This window comes from Crinia signifera, chromosome 6, assembly GCF_055691185.1.
Source record: "Crinia signifera chromosome 6, ASM5569118v1, whole genome shotgun sequence".
NCBI classification, from domain to species: Eukaryota; Metazoa; Chordata; class Amphibia; order Anura; family Myobatrachidae; genus Crinia; species Crinia signifera.
The window spans coordinates 136,063,837-136,081,412 of NC_139222.1; the positions used below are offsets into that span (position 1 = coordinate 136,063,837).

At 45.5% G+C, this 17,576-nt stretch overlaps 1 protein-coding gene across 1 annotated transcript in view; it reads left to right on the forward strand.

Moving 5' to 3' along the window:
- The window catches only part of LOC146008234 (NXPE family member 4-like), an 87,620-nt gene that overhangs the window by 29,981 nt on the left and 40,063 nt on the right, over window positions 1-17,576 (forward strand). The window contains exon 3 of the mRNA XM_083147311.1: window positions 13,587-14,281. Within this exon, the coding sequence (XP_083003437.1) occupies window positions 13,587-14,281 (695 nt within the window). The remainder of the gene's footprint in view (window positions 1-13,586; window positions 14,282-17,576) is intronic.

A 17,576-nucleotide genomic window follows, 5' to 3' on the forward strand; every position in this document is an offset into this window, starting at 1 on the left:
ACTATGCACTCATTACTGCTAACATATATACCTTTTATAATTCACTGTACATAATATTATGGTAGATGTATTGGTACTTGTTAAGTTTCATGGCGGCAGCATGGCCGCACGCTACTTCCGGGTTGCGCTCGCCACACTATATTTATTTATTAACAGTTTCTTATATAGCGCTTACATATTCCGCAGCGCTTTATAAAATCAACTCCAAGCCGACGTGGATAGTGGGGGTATGAGGCCAGAGGATGCGTACCGCTGCCGCTCGCCACGCTTCGGGTTGGCGTTGATAGTGGGGTGGCGTTAACAATAGGGGGCCATTTAACATAGTAATCACCCATCAGGGTGGGTGTACAATCAAAAATCGGGTCTGGGGGGTCATTTAACATAGGAATCAGGCATCTGGGTGCCTGTGCGATTAAAAATCGGGTTCAATCGCCTTGCATTGCGTCGCTTCGCATGCGATATGATTGTATGTGATGCGATGCAACGCGATTTTTTAACGTGCGATGAAAAAATCAAGTGCCCAGATAATACACAAGTACCAAAAAAACAATAAAGATGTAAAGTTGAACAACATTTATCCAAGAATAATATAAGTGCCAATAATTTGTTAGTGGAATATTAGGCAAGGTTGTTAGGCATATTGGAAAGTTTTTATAAGAGTCATGCGGTCATTAGTTAGTAGATTAGGCAAGGTTGTTAGGCATATTATGTTGCTTTCACATTGCCTAAACATTTGAGACCCGGTAGTTTGAAACGATATTTAAAATGGTATATTACCGTTTTAAACCCCTTTCACACTGCACATAAATACCGGGTCTCAAGCAGGTTTGCAGTATGAAAGCAGGACAGACAGTAACTATAAGACAGCATAGTGCATATGTAATGAGCACAGTGCATATGAATGAGCCGCTCATTACATATGCACATATTTAATGAGCGACTCATTATATATGCACTGCACTCTCATAGCTACTGCCTGAGTCCTATATACTGGTTCAGAGCCGTTCACACTGCATAAAAAATGGCTCTGAACCATGTAGGTGTCACGACTGAAGGGCTGGATGAAGTCGTGTGGTGTGTAGCAACCGGAGACGGACCAGAGGAGGAAGGATTAAATCGTGCAGGTTTAATAATAGAATTCATCAATGGAAACAATACACACTTGAATACTTTCTTTAAGTGACAGTTAGTGGTAAATAATACTTGAGCCAGCAAGGCACTTTTAGAAGAAGAAAGTTCATTTGAATAATGACAGTTCAATAGCATAGGACGACAGGCTGGGGTCTTGAAGAATAAGAGGATCCGGAAAGAGAATGTACTTGATGGTAAATGAAGCATCCTTGAAGATGAATGAAGAAATGAAGATTGCAGAATTGCTTGGAAGCAGGAGGACTTGAAGAGCTAGGCCAGGAAGCTCAGGGATACAGGCAGAGGCCAGACTGTGGAGAGAACTGGCAGCGATGGTGTTAAGCAGTAACCTAGACCAGTATAGAGCACGAGCAAGGCACCAAGGTCAGGAGAGGTGAGTCAGAGAGCCGGAGTCAGCTGGGAGCTGTGAACGCCTCTGGAGACTCTTTGTACTGACACTGAACAGCCCTAGGCAGATCCCCTATATCCCAAGAGGGCGGCTGCCATTGGCTGTCAGGTCAGTATGGGCGGAAACCTCAGACCTGGGCCAATCTGCTATTTGTCCTTAACCAAGATGGCGGCGCCGGCCTCCCGGCGCCATTACAGTACACAATGCTACACCTGTCGGCGTCCCACGCTGCCCGCTGCCCACCAGACTGTCTCTGCCCGCTGCCGCTGACCCGGAGACCACTACACGCTAGCCGACGGCGGGCGTGAACGGGTGAGTAATATGCCCGCCGCGCACCGCCGCGGCTGCGTGTGACAGTAGGACTCTGTTTTTTACCCGTTTGCAAATACCGGTTATTTGTTTTTTTTTAATCTTCATTTTTATTAGTTTAATACACATTTAAAAAAACAGACAAAAGAGCATCAGCTCACAGCGGGTATATATTGGTATTATCTGTTACATTAGCTGTGATTGTACAGCTGATTGCTCACACAATGACAGTACTAAATACAACACAATACAATACAAGACAGGACAATACTAAAAAAAAAAAAACCTGTAAATGCAGACCGGTGCTTTCACACTGCAGTTCTAACCTTTTAAAAGGCTAAAAAATCGGCAATATACCGGTTAAGAGCTGCAGTGTGAAAGGGGTATTAGAAAGTCGTTATCAGCGTCATGCAGTCATTAGGTACTGCAAAGCAGAAAAGCTTTTGGTATCGATAAAGCTTATTAGTGTTTATTGGCACGTCAAGTTCTTTGGTTAATAAAGCAGTTTTTAGCAAAGAGGCACAATGTGTTAGTGCAAGCAGCTGAAAGGTATAATTACAAAATCCTTGTGTCAGTGTTTGTATTTTGTCTGTCCATAGATTTTTTTCCCGCCAAGTAGTGGACAAATACACTAGTTTGCAGGAATCTATGATCTGCAAACTCTCTTTGTAATAGGGAATAGGATTGCCACCTAGCAACAGCTGGTGGTTATGTCGGGAGGCTTACACCATAACCCACCAGCTGTTGCTAGGTGGCAATCCTATTCCCTAGAACAAAGAGAGTTTGCAGATCATAGATTCCTGCAAACTAGTGTTTGTTCGTCGGGAGGCTTGCCACCTAGCAACAGCTGGTGGGTTATGGTGTAAGCCTCCCGACATACGCTGGAATGGTATAGTGAAATAAAATTTTCACTTACCTTACCACAGCCAGGGGAGTAGGGAGCTTAGCTGCTGATGCATGACATGTGCACAGGCAGTGCACATATACTGCAGGTCATGCAGGTGCACTCTAGTCACATGCACCTGCTGTATATAAGGCTAAGCCCGGCCCCTGAGGTCAGATTTTACAGAAGCTTACAGATGGCAATCCTAAAGTGGAACAAGAGAGAAATACCATTGTATGCAAAGACCATTGTATGCAAAAATAATGTTAACTAGAACATTCATAATGAACATAGATCAGATCTGAGAAACTCTACTGGAAGGAGTAAGAATGAAACTGGGTTGGACTAGGAACCAACAACTGAAATAACTGCCATGCTGTACTGTAGCCAGGCATGTTATAAACTGAGGCAAACTTGTGAGTATAGCAGAGAAGAGGAAATAATTAATTTCTGATATTTAGGTGACTGCACTTGTTGCTTCTTCTAGGCCTTCGGAGTGCCTTGAATCAAAGGATAAGTTAGGTATATAACCGAACCTTAGAGAGAACAAGCAGCAGACCTAGCAAGGTACTGGGTGGGAAGGGTGGGAGCTGTTGCTAGGTGGCAATCCTATTCCCTAGAACAAAGAGAGTTTGCAGATCATAGATTCCTGCAAACTAGTGTTTGTTCGTCGGGAGGCTTGCCACCTAGCAACAGCTGGTGGGTAGACTACCACACACCTGGTGGTTGCTCTAAGGAACGCAATTCTTTGAGAACCAGAAGGCCTCCAGCAATGTCTAAAGAAAGTCCAAGCGGATGACCAATGTGCAGCTTGCAATACAGGCTGAAATGGTAAGCCTCTAGCAGCCATTGAATTAACTGCGTCACAGTGAAGGGGATGGCCTTTGAAGTGGAGTGTCTATTCCAGAACTCTGTATGGTGGAAACTATACACTCCCTGGTCATAAAAAGGTCTGGCAGGATGAAAAATATTCTGGCATGTGAGAGAGAAGTTTGTTTGATGTCTCTCCTTACAGGTACTGTGAGGGGTATGTAAGTGGATTGGCAATCAACTATACAAAGATCTGGATCTGACTGGTCTCTGACCAGATCACATTCCACCAGAGGTGTGTGCATGGAACTTGTTTTTGTGTGTCCCCGTAGAATAATAAGGAAACCCATTGGCGTAGGGGTCATCCAGGTTCAGATATGTGGTTTGACGAAAACTCAGCCCCTCTGGCTGCAAAGGCAGGGGCTAATAGTGAAGCTAACTTCTTTGAAAGGCCAAAGATATCTGCAGATGGTGGTATAGTGGCCAAGAAGTACAAAAAGGGATTAATGTCCCACCAGGTAGAATGCCATAGCATGGTGGTCCTTTAAGTATTCTTATTCTCTGAGGCCTGGGATAAGGAGAGCTAGAGTCAAGCCATATGAGCATATCTTGGCATAAGCCAAACCTGTTTCGAATGTGGTGGCAAGGAAGTCCAGAGTTATGCTAGGCTCGGAAAAGAGGGCCTGAAGAAGGAAGGTTAGAGGACTGTAAGGCTAGAAATTCAATTATGGATTGATATCTGGATCTTATTCTAGGCCTAAAACAGGCAAGGCGTGGAAAAGGCAGAGAGGTTGGGAATGGTCTGCAACCTAGTAATGTTGCAATCCACATACAATGTGAAAGATGTTTCAGTAGGTCTGTGCTGCCCTGGAAGCAGTCTGTAGATGAACCTAGAGGAAGCCCGGAACCTTGTGAAAAAGTTTGATAAAGGGAACAAAACTCTGGAGGGCCAGACAGAGTATGCCAGAAATATTTGGGTATTTTGGACACGTCTGTTTCGATTTTGTGGATGACCCACAACCGCAGAGCCAGAGGGAAAAAGGCATATGAAAGTGGAATGTCAGCCCGCGAAAAAGGACATAGCATCCATGTGGAGAGTCCCTTGAGTCCGAATTTTGGATATGAATGTCAGAACTTGTACGTTTGATGGTGTTGCAAACGTATCCACTTGTGGGTGACCCAAGGTCTTTGCAATTCTGAGAAAGATCTCTGGTGTGTTATGGCAGCAGTGGGATCTAAATCTACACCTCCGAAGGAACTGGTGAGTCGCTCAATCCACAGTATGACTGGTTATGTATAAGGAAATGGCTATCTTGTTTAACTCTTCTTGTATGCATGAAGCAAACAGGAGAATGGACCGCTGTACTGCCCACTTCCAGGCATTTATTGCCTGCTGACAGAGAATGCAAGATCAAGTGCCTCTTATTCTTTTGAGGTAGATAAACAGTGGTTTTGATGTCCAGACAAAGCTGAACTGAATTATCCCGTGGGTCTGAGGGAAATACAGAGGATATAGCCAATCTGGCAGCTCTTAGCTCTAAGAGATTGATATGAGCTTTAGAATCTCAAGCGGTCCACTTCCCTCCTACTGTATTGCACTGGGTGAATGGACCCCCCAGCCCATGAGGGATGCATCTGATGTGATGACTATGTCTGGAGTAGGAGGTAGGGGAGATCTGGAATAGGAAATGTTTTCCAACTGTGAATCTCCCTGTGGACTATGGGAGATAGTATTATTTTGTCTGTCCTAATCCTGTCAAATAAGGGATGATAGGAGGTTCTGGAATTGTCTGCATATGAGAGGTACGTGGAGAAAACTCAGGATCTGAGGCTCTCATTTTCCTTATCAGCCTAGCCAAGTCTCTCAGGGAAAACTGAGCACCTGAGAAACAGACTTATATGGCGTTCCACTTGTCTGAGGGAACCGCTATTGATAAAGAAGAGGAATCTATCAAAGACCCCAGAAAGATTGGGAAGGTATTAATACAAATTTCTCAAGGTTCTTATGAAAACCTAGATGCCAGAGGAGCGACAGGATATGATACCTGGGAGAAAGGGGGGACAATTGTTCTGCATGCACTACCAGGAGATTACCTAGGTAGATAATAACAGCAAACCCTTTACTGTCTGAGGTGTGTAATTGCTGCCTTCATGATGCATATGAGTATGTAAGGGGCATTGGACAGTCCGAAATCCATTACAGTCCAGTTGCATGGAACGTCTCTCCACAGGGAACTTAGCAGCCTCCTATGATTTGGATGTTCCAGTATCATGTTAAATGCCTCCTTCGGGTCTGTTGAGCTACAATGTTTAGCTTGGACCAGCCTAAAGGGTATATCTGCTAAACCCTCCATATGGAAAGACCAAGGTTTCATATATATTCAGTACTGGCCTATATGAAAGGTCCTGTTTCCTTACAGGGAAATGGTAGCTGACCCAACCTATTTGCAGTTGTCTGCCGACTCGATCTAGCCCTGTTAAAGGGCGAGGGACATTATTTATCCAGCATCCAGAACTAGTGTTCCCTGGATGGGAGCATATCTGGTTAGGAAAAGGAACAAGGGGAATATGCCCCTCCTCCCACCTGTACATGGTAGTCCGCCTACAGGAGGCCAATGCTCTGGAAAGACAGGGAGGAATCCTCTGTCTTTATTAGGATGATATTCACTTCACCTCTCGTGACCTGTGTCTGGGAGAAGCCTCCTCTGAGGACTCTGTGGCTGTCACATTGCTCTAGGTTCAAACTGCTGGCTCTAACAGAATGACCCTCCTAGCAAACAGGCCCCTTGAAGGGCTGGGGACTTTATCAGAACTTAACCTTGTGTATGAAGTCAGGACTGAAAGATCAGAATTAGGTTTGGGACATCCACTGATGCAGGAGCTACATTACTGAGATCTGCACTTGCTTGCTGGCAGTTCTGCGGGCATTTGAAATAGAATTAAAGGCCTGGCCAATCATCAGGGTAGCTCTATTAACAGCTTTCAATAGGGCCATTTGGAAGCAGGGAATCTAGGGAGTTTGCTGGAACCCTTCTTACTCTGCCTTATCCAGGGCAAATAATACTGGCCCACAGTGTCAGTTACTTTGAACTTTATTTATTTTTATCTATTTATTTTTTGCAGCACTTTTTCCCCCACTTGTGCTGAGAAAGCAGAGTCAATCTCTAGGGTAAAAAGGGCAGGGATTTCAGGAATGCCCAGGTGTTACAGAGAACAATCTGTCCTCCTTAATGAGGGGCTGCAAAAGCCAGCTGGGTGAATTACTACACCTCAAGCACTTGTTCAGGGCAGAGTGTGCTGTGTATTGCATAAATGGGGCATTTCACTTGCCAATGCCACTCAGGTCATTTGCAAATCACTATATTCACCCCTGTGAGAGGATTCACTGGATCTTGTTACATCCTCTAACTCCCAAGCCACTCCCTGTGAGTTAGCTGGGGACTGTGTACTGTGGTGACTAGTCCCTTTTCTGAGCACTAGTCCCTGTTATGAGCTTGTTGTTGAGCATACTGCCAGTGACAGGCAGGAAAATGTGCCGGCCATGGGCAAGAGAGGGTGGTCTGTTACAGACCTCTCAGGTATTCCTACTGCAGGCAATACCTGGTAAAGAGATGTTATTGCCTGAACAGGCATCTCTTGAAGAAACATGGACTGTTTGTTTGTTTCTTTTTGTGCCTTTCCACAACACTGTGAGAATAGGCAGGGGGAGGAGGAGAGACTGCCTGACTGGGCTCTCCTTTCTCCCCAGAAACTTCCCTGCTGTCTTCCGACCTGACAGGGTTAAATAACTTTCTCCTCTTAAATAATACCTCATTCTGCGAGGAAGAGGAGGTATAAGCAGCCACAGCCATGTAATGTTTGGAGGGCCATCTGTTTTGCTGAAGGATGGGGATTTTATCAGTCTGTCTGTAGCAAACACAGACACAGCTTCCTCCTTCCTTCAGCGCTGAGGTAAAATCTGACCTCAGGGGGCGGGGCTTAGCCTTATATACAGCAGGTGCATGTGACTAGAGTGCACCTGCATGACCTGCAGTATATGTGCACTGCCTGTGCACATGTCATGCATCAGCAGCTAAGCTCCCTACTCCCCTGGCTGTGGTAAGGTAAGTGAAAATTTTATTTCACTATACCATTCCAGCGTATGTCGGGAGGCTTACACCATAACCCACCAGCTGTTGCTAGGTGGCAAGCCTCCCGACGAACAAACACTAGTTTGCAGGAATCTATGATCTGCAAACTCTCTTTGTTCTAGGGAATAGGATTGCCACCTAGCAACAGCTGGTGGGTTATGGTGTAAGCCTCCCGACATAACCACCAGCTGTTGCTAGGTGGCAAGCCTCCCGACGAACAAAAATAGTGGATGAATAAAGCAGGCAAAGGACTCCTGGCTCCTGATTACTGATGGGTTAGAACTCCCACTTCACCAAATCAGGGTCCGCCCACAGCCAAATCTGTCCAAGTGTGAAGAACAAGTACCAGAAAGCAGTTGGTGGTAAAATCAAATACAGTAGAGCAATTTAAACATGCTTGGGATAGACATATTGATATCCTTACAAAGAAATAATGCCCCCCATACACGGTCCATTTTTTCGGTCCGTTCTGTACTTTTAAAGTACACATCGTATCGGATCGCATCCCTTGTGCATGCACTGCGATCCGTTCCGATGTGTACCTAGTACAAAAAGTATGTGCAGCACATACTTTTTGTACCGTACTATGTGATGCGCGGAAGCGCGCATCGCATAGTACAGAACGGAGCCCTACACAACGGACCGTGTATGGGCTCCTTAAGGATGATATATGGTTTGAGGTAACATGTTTAAAAAAGGAGCAGACTAGATCGGCCAAGTGGTTCTTATCTGCCGTCAAATTCTATGTTTCTATTGCTAAAAATTATTAACATAATCATAGCTATCACATTGCTGTTAGACTTCAGGCATGCTGTCTGGTCTAAAGTTCACTGCAACTTTGCTTTTTAAAGGTGAGGCAATTACCATCACACCTGTTGCAAAGCATCTAGGGAAATAGTTGACACAAGCTATGATAAATGAGTTAAAACAGGGTGCATGAGAAAAAGAGACCACAAAGAGACTAATTAAAAATGAATCTAATAAACAAAAAGCAATTATCATCGGCACTCACCATTCCTAGATTTGGGGTGCCCTATGGTTTGAGACCACATTGTTTGAATAGAAATCACAGGGGCTCTGCACTCGCTAAATTAACTAACTATAATAAACAGTGGAGATTTAGTTCATGAACTAAATCTCCACTGTTTATTATAGTTAGTTAATTTAGCGAGTGATCAATACAGTGCAGGGCCCCTGTGATTTCTTTTTAAACATTATATATAATTTATCTACACATATGGTCTTTCACCATATGTGCCTTGTCTGTACCACCGTTTTCTGCTCAGTGTTTCCCTCTTCAACATCACTCTGCCACTCTGTCTTCTCTCCCATCTTCACCTAGTTTTCTTCCACCCATGCCAGTGTTTTCAACCTATCTGCATCTTTACCCCACATCTGCACCAATTTGTCTCCCTTCTGCATAATCTCCCCCCCCCCCGATCCTCACCACTCTTACCCCATTCATTTATCTGACATTGCCGGGAAGGTAAGTATTGAGGTCACTGTTAGGGCTATGGCCCTGGGGGTGGTGGTGAGGTGTTAGCCTCAGCCAACCCCCAGGATTAGGCTTAGCTGCCACTCCCAAGGGTAGGTAGAAATACTTAACCCCTCCATGCTACTATGCCCCCCATCCATGACACTGCTTCTTTCCATCTGTGCTGCTCTATTCCCCTCATCCACACAGCACTGTCCAACCATCCACACCACTCTATCTCCCCACCATCTGTGCTACTGTCTTTTCCCCATCTGCACCATTCTCTTTACCCTATCTGTTGCACTCTGCCCCCCCCCCCCACTGAATCACTCGGTCTTACCTTCCCCCATCTGCACCACTGTTTTCCACCCGTCTGTGTTGCTTTGTCCCCCATCAATGTTGCTGAGTCTTCCCCCTATCCACATATCTCTGTCCACACAGCCACACTGCTCTGTCTCCTCCCTCCAATCAACACCACTATTACCTCACCTGAGCAGCTTTGTCTTCTGCTTCGACCTTTGCATAGACTGCATTTGTGTATTCCAATGAGCACACAAATCTGTGAATTAGCAGCTCCACCATTGTGTGAGTGACAGCAATCTCACTCTGTGAGAGTGCTGAATCTGCACTTACCCATATCTGTATTGTGCAAGGAACACGTCCATTAAGGCGCCAGCCTTAATGATCAGAATTTCATTGCTTTTTGGAGTTTGAGTGGAAGAGTTACAACAGGTTTCTGAAATGTCAGATCATGTGTAATGCTGCTTTTAGACCGCAAAACTGACTTTGACCAGGTATTTTGAAACGTTTCTAAAAACGGGTCTGCCAGGTAAAACCCCTTTCACATCTCTTAAACGGGATATTACTGTTTAAGTGCCGTTTTTTGACACTGGCAGACCCGTTTTTGGAAACTTTTCAAATACAGGATCAAAGCCAGTGCGGTCTTCAGCAACCCCCCCCCCTGTAACACGCTGTGTGGCAGCGTGTTACAGTTAACCCCCCCCAACCAATAGAGGCTAACACCCCCACCACCCCCCCAACCACCCAATGTGTTTAAGAAAGCCCCCCGTGCAGCCAGTACCTCATGCCTTGCGGATCCCAGCTGTGCAGAATCCTGCTGCTAATAAAAAAAGTGACTTTCGGAAAATGGCTGCCCCCATACCAAAGACAGTTTTTTTAAACAGTCTTTCCTATGGGGCAGCCATTTTCCGAAAGTCACTTTTTTTATAAGCAGCAGGAGCCAGCAGGAGCCAACAGCAGGGATCGTAAGGCACGAGGCAGGGGGTTTTCTTAAACACATTAGGGGAGGGTCCCCTCTGAGCCAGGTCCCCTCTGCGCTGGTCCCTCTGAACCAGCGCAGTGCATATTTAACGAGCCGGCCGTTCATTACATATGCGCATATGTAATGAGCGGCTAATTAATTTGCACATATGTATTTATCGGCTACTTACATATGCGCATATGTAATTAGCGTCTGGCTCATTAAATATGCAGGCACTGGGGACCAATAGTGCTCACTGCTGCCTGGGTACCGTTTCAGACCCGTTCAGACCGCAAAAAAAAACGGGTCTGAAACGTGTAGGACCCTTCTTTTTTACCGTTTTCAAATACCAGTTATTTTAAAACGGTAACTTCACTCTGGACCTTTCAGACCGCACATATTACCGTTTTGAAACGGTAAAGAAACGGCAATATACCGTTTCATTTGTGCGGTCTGAAAGGGGCATAAGAAGCCTTAATGAGACATGTAAAACCCATAAGGCTTTTTGTCTATGGAATTTCATAGCTTTTTTTTTTTTTCAATTTATTTTTTTAACTCAGATAGCACAGCTCAGGACACCGACCAGCCAAAATCGATAGCACAGCTCAGGAGGGGAAACAGAGGAGAGAGAAAGACAAGGAGGAAAGAGGAGCGAAAGAGGGATAGTGGATGATTGGGGAGCAGAGAAGAAGGGGTATCGGAGAAGAAGGGTGGATGAGGGGAAGCAGAATATGTGGGGGGGCGGAGGAGGATGGGGAGGAGAGGAGGAAGAGGAGCGGATGAGAAGCAGAGAAGGAAAAGCAGGAGAGGGGGAATAGAGGAGAGCAGGAGTGGATAAGGGAGAGCAGGGGAGGGGGAAAGTGGAAGTGAGGAGGATGGAAGCAGAGGAGCAGAAGGGGGAGCACAATACAGGGAGAATAGGAGGGGGAGCAAGAGATGAAGAAGTGCATATGAGAAGTAGGTGGAGGAGCTGAGAAGAGTAGGAGAGGAGAATTGACAGCAGGAGCAGAGGATGGTAAGTGAAGGAGAGAAGGAGAGTGTGTTGAAGTGAAGCAGAGAAGGAAGAGGGAGTGAGAAGGAGTGAAAGTGGAGGAGAGGAGGAGGAGGGGAAGTGGAGGAGAGGAGGAGGGGACGCAGAGGAAAGGGGAGAGTGGTGAAGCAGAGAGAGAGAGCAAGAGAGGGGATGAAGAGGGAAAGTGGAGGAGAGGAGAAGGGGAATTGGAGGAGAGGGAAGGAGGAGGGGGAGAGGATGTGTGGAGGAAGAGTAGATGTGTGGAGAAGGAGCGGAGAAAGGAGAGCAGTATATGCAGACGCTGTGTACCACTTGTCATCGGCGATGCATGCTAAAGGATCATCAGCGATGGAAATGCTATGTTTTCTGCCCCTGCTCACAGGTCTGCTGCACTCTCTTTCCCCGGCGTTAGTCATCTCTTCCTCCACCTCCCCGGCGCTGGGCCTTCTCTTCCTGCACCCCACCACTGGGTCCCCAGCAGTCTGAGAGAGAGACAGAGAGAAGTGTGAGGAAAGAGGTGAAGAGGAGAGAAGTAGAAGGAGCGGAGAGGAGGGGGAGAGACGTGGAAGCAGAGGAGAGAGACGTGAAGGAAAGGGGAGCGGAAGAGGGATAGTAGATGGTTGGGGAGCAGACGAGAAGGGGGAGCAGAGAAGAGGAGGTGGATGAGGGCAAGCAGAAGATGTGGGGGGTAGTGGAGAAGGAGGAGGATCAGAGGAGGATGAGGAAGAGAGGATGAAGGGGAGCAGAGGAGAGGATAACCAGAGAAGTGAAAGCAGGAGAAGGTTTGAGGAGGAGGGGAAGTGAAGGAGTGGAGGAGAGGGGGGAGTGGAGGATAGAGGGAGCGGATAAAGGAGAGCAGGGGAAGGGTGAGTGAGGGTGAGGAAAGCAGAGTAGAGGAGGGGGAAGCAAAGGATGGAGAGCAAATAAGAAGGAGATGGTGGAGCTGATGAGGGGAGTGGAGGAGAGTAGAAGGGAGAGCAGGAATGGAGGAGGGGGAGCAGAGGAGAGGGGGAAGAGGTGAAGCAGAGGAGATAGAGCAGGAGAGGGGTGAGAAGGAGGGGAAGTGGAGATGAGGAAGAAGGGGGGTGAGGAGGAGGAGGAGTGGACGTGTGGAGAGAGAGCAAAGGGAGAGGCACTGTGTACCACTTGTCATGTGCGATGCATGCTACATGATCAGCAGCAATGGAAACACTGTGTTTTCTAGTTTTCTGCCCCTGCTCACGGGTCTGCTGCAATCTCTTTCCCCGGTGCTACTCATCTCCTCCTCCATCTCCCCGACGCTGGGTCTTCTCTTCCTGTACCCCACCGGGGAGAGGGAGAGGAGGGGGAGCAGAGAAGAGGGGGAGTGGAGGAGGAGGGATAGTGGAGATGAGGAGGAGGTGGAGCAGAGGAGAGGAGTAGGGGTAATGGAGAGGAGAGTTGGAGGATGAGGGAGAGAAGCAAGAGGAGGGGGAGTGGAGAATGGAGAGCATGAGAGGGGGTGAGGAGTAGGGGAGTATTGGAAGTGAAGAAGAGGAGGGGGAGCGGAGAATGGAGAGAGGGGGTGCAGAGGAGGAGGTGAGCAGAAGGGAAGTAGAGGAGTAGGACCGGAGGAGGTGGTTTGGGAACTGAGGAGAAGGGGAGAATGGAGAGCAGGAGCTTTAGTGAAACATGCCCCTTTATAATGGGGCATGTTTCACTAAATTAAAAAAACAAAACTATAATTATCTGAAAAACATTAACCCCAAAAGGCACTACACTGGGACAATATCTATCTAATAAAACCGAAAGTTTTAATTCTTCCTCTACCCTGAGTTATGCCTTCCCAATAGACTTTCATTAAAAACGGTGTCAAAAAGCCACTTCTGAAATGGCAGAAAAAAACTGACAGTTGGAAGTTTAGATTGCTCCAAATTGCTCATTTTTTACTATTTCGCCCTATTTGGCATGCAGCACCGTTCGACGATTCTAGGCGTCCATGTTAAATTTTAGCTCAGTTCGTCTTGTAACTTTTGAGGTGTAGCCCCTCAAACACCATGCCCCCATCTCAAAAGTTCCCTATGGGAAAATTCCGTTTGATCGGTTCAGCCTTAATATAAGGGCAGGACCGTGCCTTTATAATATATATTTTATTATAATTATTTATTTTTATTTATATATTTCTTTTGTCAATGTCAATTTACCTTTTCAGATTTCCCGTACAAGCTCTTTCCCAGTCAAACCCTCTCTGAATAATGAAATAAAGAATATTCGTGATTCTGCCTTGTCCATTGAGGAGCTCTCAGTTTTCAACAGAATATCTGACCTGATTCCTACAATCCAGTTCAGCAACATTAACTATACAACAAGTGCTAAGAAAAGTAAAGCCACGATTTTTAATCCAAGAGAGAAATACTGCATTGGAGAAAAGTTAATTGTTCAGATTGATATGTTTGACCACTTGGGCAATAAGAAATCATATGGTGGTGACTTCATAAAAGCAAGAATCTTTACACCAAATCTTAATGCTGGGGCATCTGGGAGGGTTGAAGATTTTCACAATGGATCATATCATGTTCATTTCACTCTATTTTGGGAAGGAAATGTATTTATCTCTTTGATACTTTACCATCCAAGTGAAGGTGTTGCAGCACTATGGAGAGCAAGGAACAATGACTATAGTCTCATATACTTCTTAGGTACCTTTGTCAATGGTAGCCAACAAGTCAAGAGTGAATGTGGATTTCAGCTTAAATTCCTGAAAGAAGTTTGTGAATATAGACATGAAAATGAATGGTTTTATTGCAACAAGCCAGAGAAGTTCCATTGTGAGTCATTAATATTACTTCAGTCATACAACAGAGACATATCGTTCCTTAGTGGGCCAGAGAAAACAATGTTTGAAAGGTAACTATATTTACAATTTCCTACATTCCTGTAAAATAAAATGTTTCATATGTTCATAAATAGGTTTTAATCAGGTTTTACATTTTCACACTACTGTGTCTAATTTATTTGCCTGTACATGCCCTCCTGCATTTTTCCTACACATCTTTTATATTTTTTTGCTCATTTCTGTCTGTAATTCTTCTGTCTTGTATTTCCTTTTATCTTCTTTTTTTCAATAATGCTAATTATAGTAGTATGCCCAAAGAAATGTCACATTTGTTATTGGGGATCTGCGGTTAGGTTCTTCAGAAATCCAAATCCTCCCGAACTTTGCAGATCTGAACTTGCACCAAAACTGGTGACAATCATCCATGGAGACTCGATTGAACTGAGGATTTTTTATACAAATTTAGAGTTTAGCTTTGCAAAATTAGCAACAGGGCCTACAAAACTGTGGCTGAAATGATTGGTTTGTTTGGGCCCCCAAAAAACCCCAATTCATATCTCCCTGAATAAACTGGCTTTACAGATACAAGATGTCATCGTCACTCAGCATCCTCCTCCTCTGATTCCTCGCCCCCTTCAGTGTGTACTTCCTTATCCTTTTTTTCAATTCATCCCCGCTGGACTCCCCAATCACAGGTCCCATTATAATCTCTGGAGGCATTTCCTGGTCTTCATTGAATAATTGATAATTAATTTTTATAAACATCATCTTCTTCTCATTTTGCGGAAGCAACATCCTTCGCTACTCACTGACCAGGTTCCCCGCTGCACTAAAACTCTTTCGGAGTATACACTGGAGGTAAAATAGAGCCAGTTTGTACAGGGGTTTCCAAACTGCCTTTTTTTCCTGCCAGTACAGGTAAGGACTGTCTGACATGTCTACTTGGATGCTGTCACCAATGGTGACAGCATCCAATGCAGCGACAGTAGACATGTCAGCAATCGTTGGCAGGTCCTTTAGTCAGGACCAGATGTCCAAACTCTCTCCTTCCTGCCCTGCATCCCCGCCAATGGGTTGTGTGGGAAATTGCAGCTGTTTCCACGCAGCCTCAGGTGTGGGAGAAAATGAAGGGGGAGCTGTGGCAGTGTAACGGTCCCCTTCAGATGACAATCTCCTGACCAGCAGGTCTTTGCACCTTTGTAGACTTGTGTCCACTGGAAACAGAGACACAACATATGCTTTAAACTGTGGATTGAGCACGGTGGCCAGAATGTATTCCACTGACTTTAAAAGACTGACCACCCTTGTATCCTGGCAAAGTGTATGTAGGGATTCACCCACAAGAGCTACATGCTTCGTGGAATCGCAATGCTTTAGCTCCTCCTTCACTTTCTCCAGCTGCTTCTGCAACAGCCTGACCAGGGGAATCACCTGACTCAAGCTGGCAGTGTCGGAGCTGACTTCACATGTGGAAAGTACAAACAGCAAGAGAACCTTGCACAACATGGAAATCAGCCTCCACTGCGCTTGAGTCAGGTGCAGCCCTGCTCCTCTGCCTATGTCATAGGTGGCCATGTAGGCTTGAATGGTCTTTTGCTGCTCCTCCATCCTCTGCAACATATATAGGGTGGAGTTCCAGCACGTCACCACCTTTGCTTAAGCTGATGGCAGGGCAGGTTGAGGAGTTTTTGCTGCCGCTCCAGCCTTCGGCAGGCAGTGGCAGAATGCCGAAAGTGTCCGCAAATTTTGCAGGCCACTGCAAGCATCTCCTGTATGCTCCTGTCACTTCTGATGAATTGATGCACCATCAAAATTACTATGTGGGCAAAACATGGCACATGTTGGAAATTTATGTTACTGGCATTGTCCGACACCACAAATGCCAAGGAGAGTCTAAGGGGGGTAAGCCATTGGGAGATGATTTCCCTCAGTTTCTCTAAGAGGTTGTCAACATTGTGCCTCTTCCTGAAATCAGTGATACACATCATAGCCTGCCTTGGAAGGAGCTGGCATGCAGGAGATGCTGCTGCTGTGAAAGGGGACGCATCTACCCAGTGGGCTGTCACAGTCATATACTGTAGTCCTTAGTTTGCCCTGATCCACTTGTCTACATGACCATAGTTAAGTGGAGAGTACAGCTGCAATTTTCAGGGAACTGAGAACACTTTTTCTGACATCTCTGTACATCCTGGGTATCGCCTGCCTAGTGAAGTGGAATCTAGATGCAAATTGGTACAAGGGACACAATACCTCCATAAGCTTTCTAAATTCCACTCCACTGATGTCAGACACCAGATGCACGTCTAACACCAACAAACTGTAGCTTTCAAGGCCGCAGTTATCCACTTTGCCATTTGATGACTGCTATCATATTTCGTCCTCATGGCAAATACTGCTGGATGGTCAATTGCTTAGTGAAAGACGTAGTGGTCTTACTACTTCCCCGCTGGGATGATGACCGACTCCTAGCAGCAACAGCAGCAGCGGCAGTAGTCGGCGTAGCACTGCAGGATCCTCCGGAGGAATCCAGGATAGAAGAGGAGTCAGGACGGATGGGTTTTGGATTCTGCACTCTGATTTCTTGTGCCCTGTATTAGGTGGGTAAATACCGCTATTTATTTTATTTTGTGTAGCGGGGGTGCTATCCTAACCAACTGGGGTCAACAATCAGAAAAAGGAGAAAAAAGGCAGTTGTAGGTGGATGCACTCCTTTGGATTTGGATATTCTCATGTTTGAATAAATAAACCGTGGGGACTCCAGTTGTCTTTATTAATTTAGTTTTGACAAGGAGATACCCACCAATTTGCGAAATAATGGGTTAAAAAATCAGGACATACATACACACATGTAGTGACGAAGGTAAAGATAAGTATTGAAAAGATTTAAAATGTGTAGGCAGGTTGAATAGGAGGATGTAGAGTGTGATATTCAGGGATAATTCCCAATGGGCATGTGCCTTAGTATTATATGTCACACTGTTGAAAGACTGGGAAAGGTTTATTTAGTTTCTATTTGCCTTAATAGGCTGAGAAGTGTTGGGTTTATTAACTTTATTTATTTAACAAGAAGAGTATTTTGATACAATCATTGTAACCATCAGTGGATACATTGTATTACCATCACATTCCTATCTGGCTTATTACCCATATTCTCAGGCAGGCAACAATGTATACTTTGTGCAGTAAGTAAGGTGATTTATACTTCCACTGGTCACTGCTGACCTCTGCTGGTAATTAGGTGTGCAGTCTTCAATACTGTACATAAGTGGGTGCGAACCCTTTATTGATGACACTGTAATGCTGGCAAATTGCCTGAGAATTGCAGTTTTTAAAGCAGCATTCGTATATATCTGCACAGGCACACTG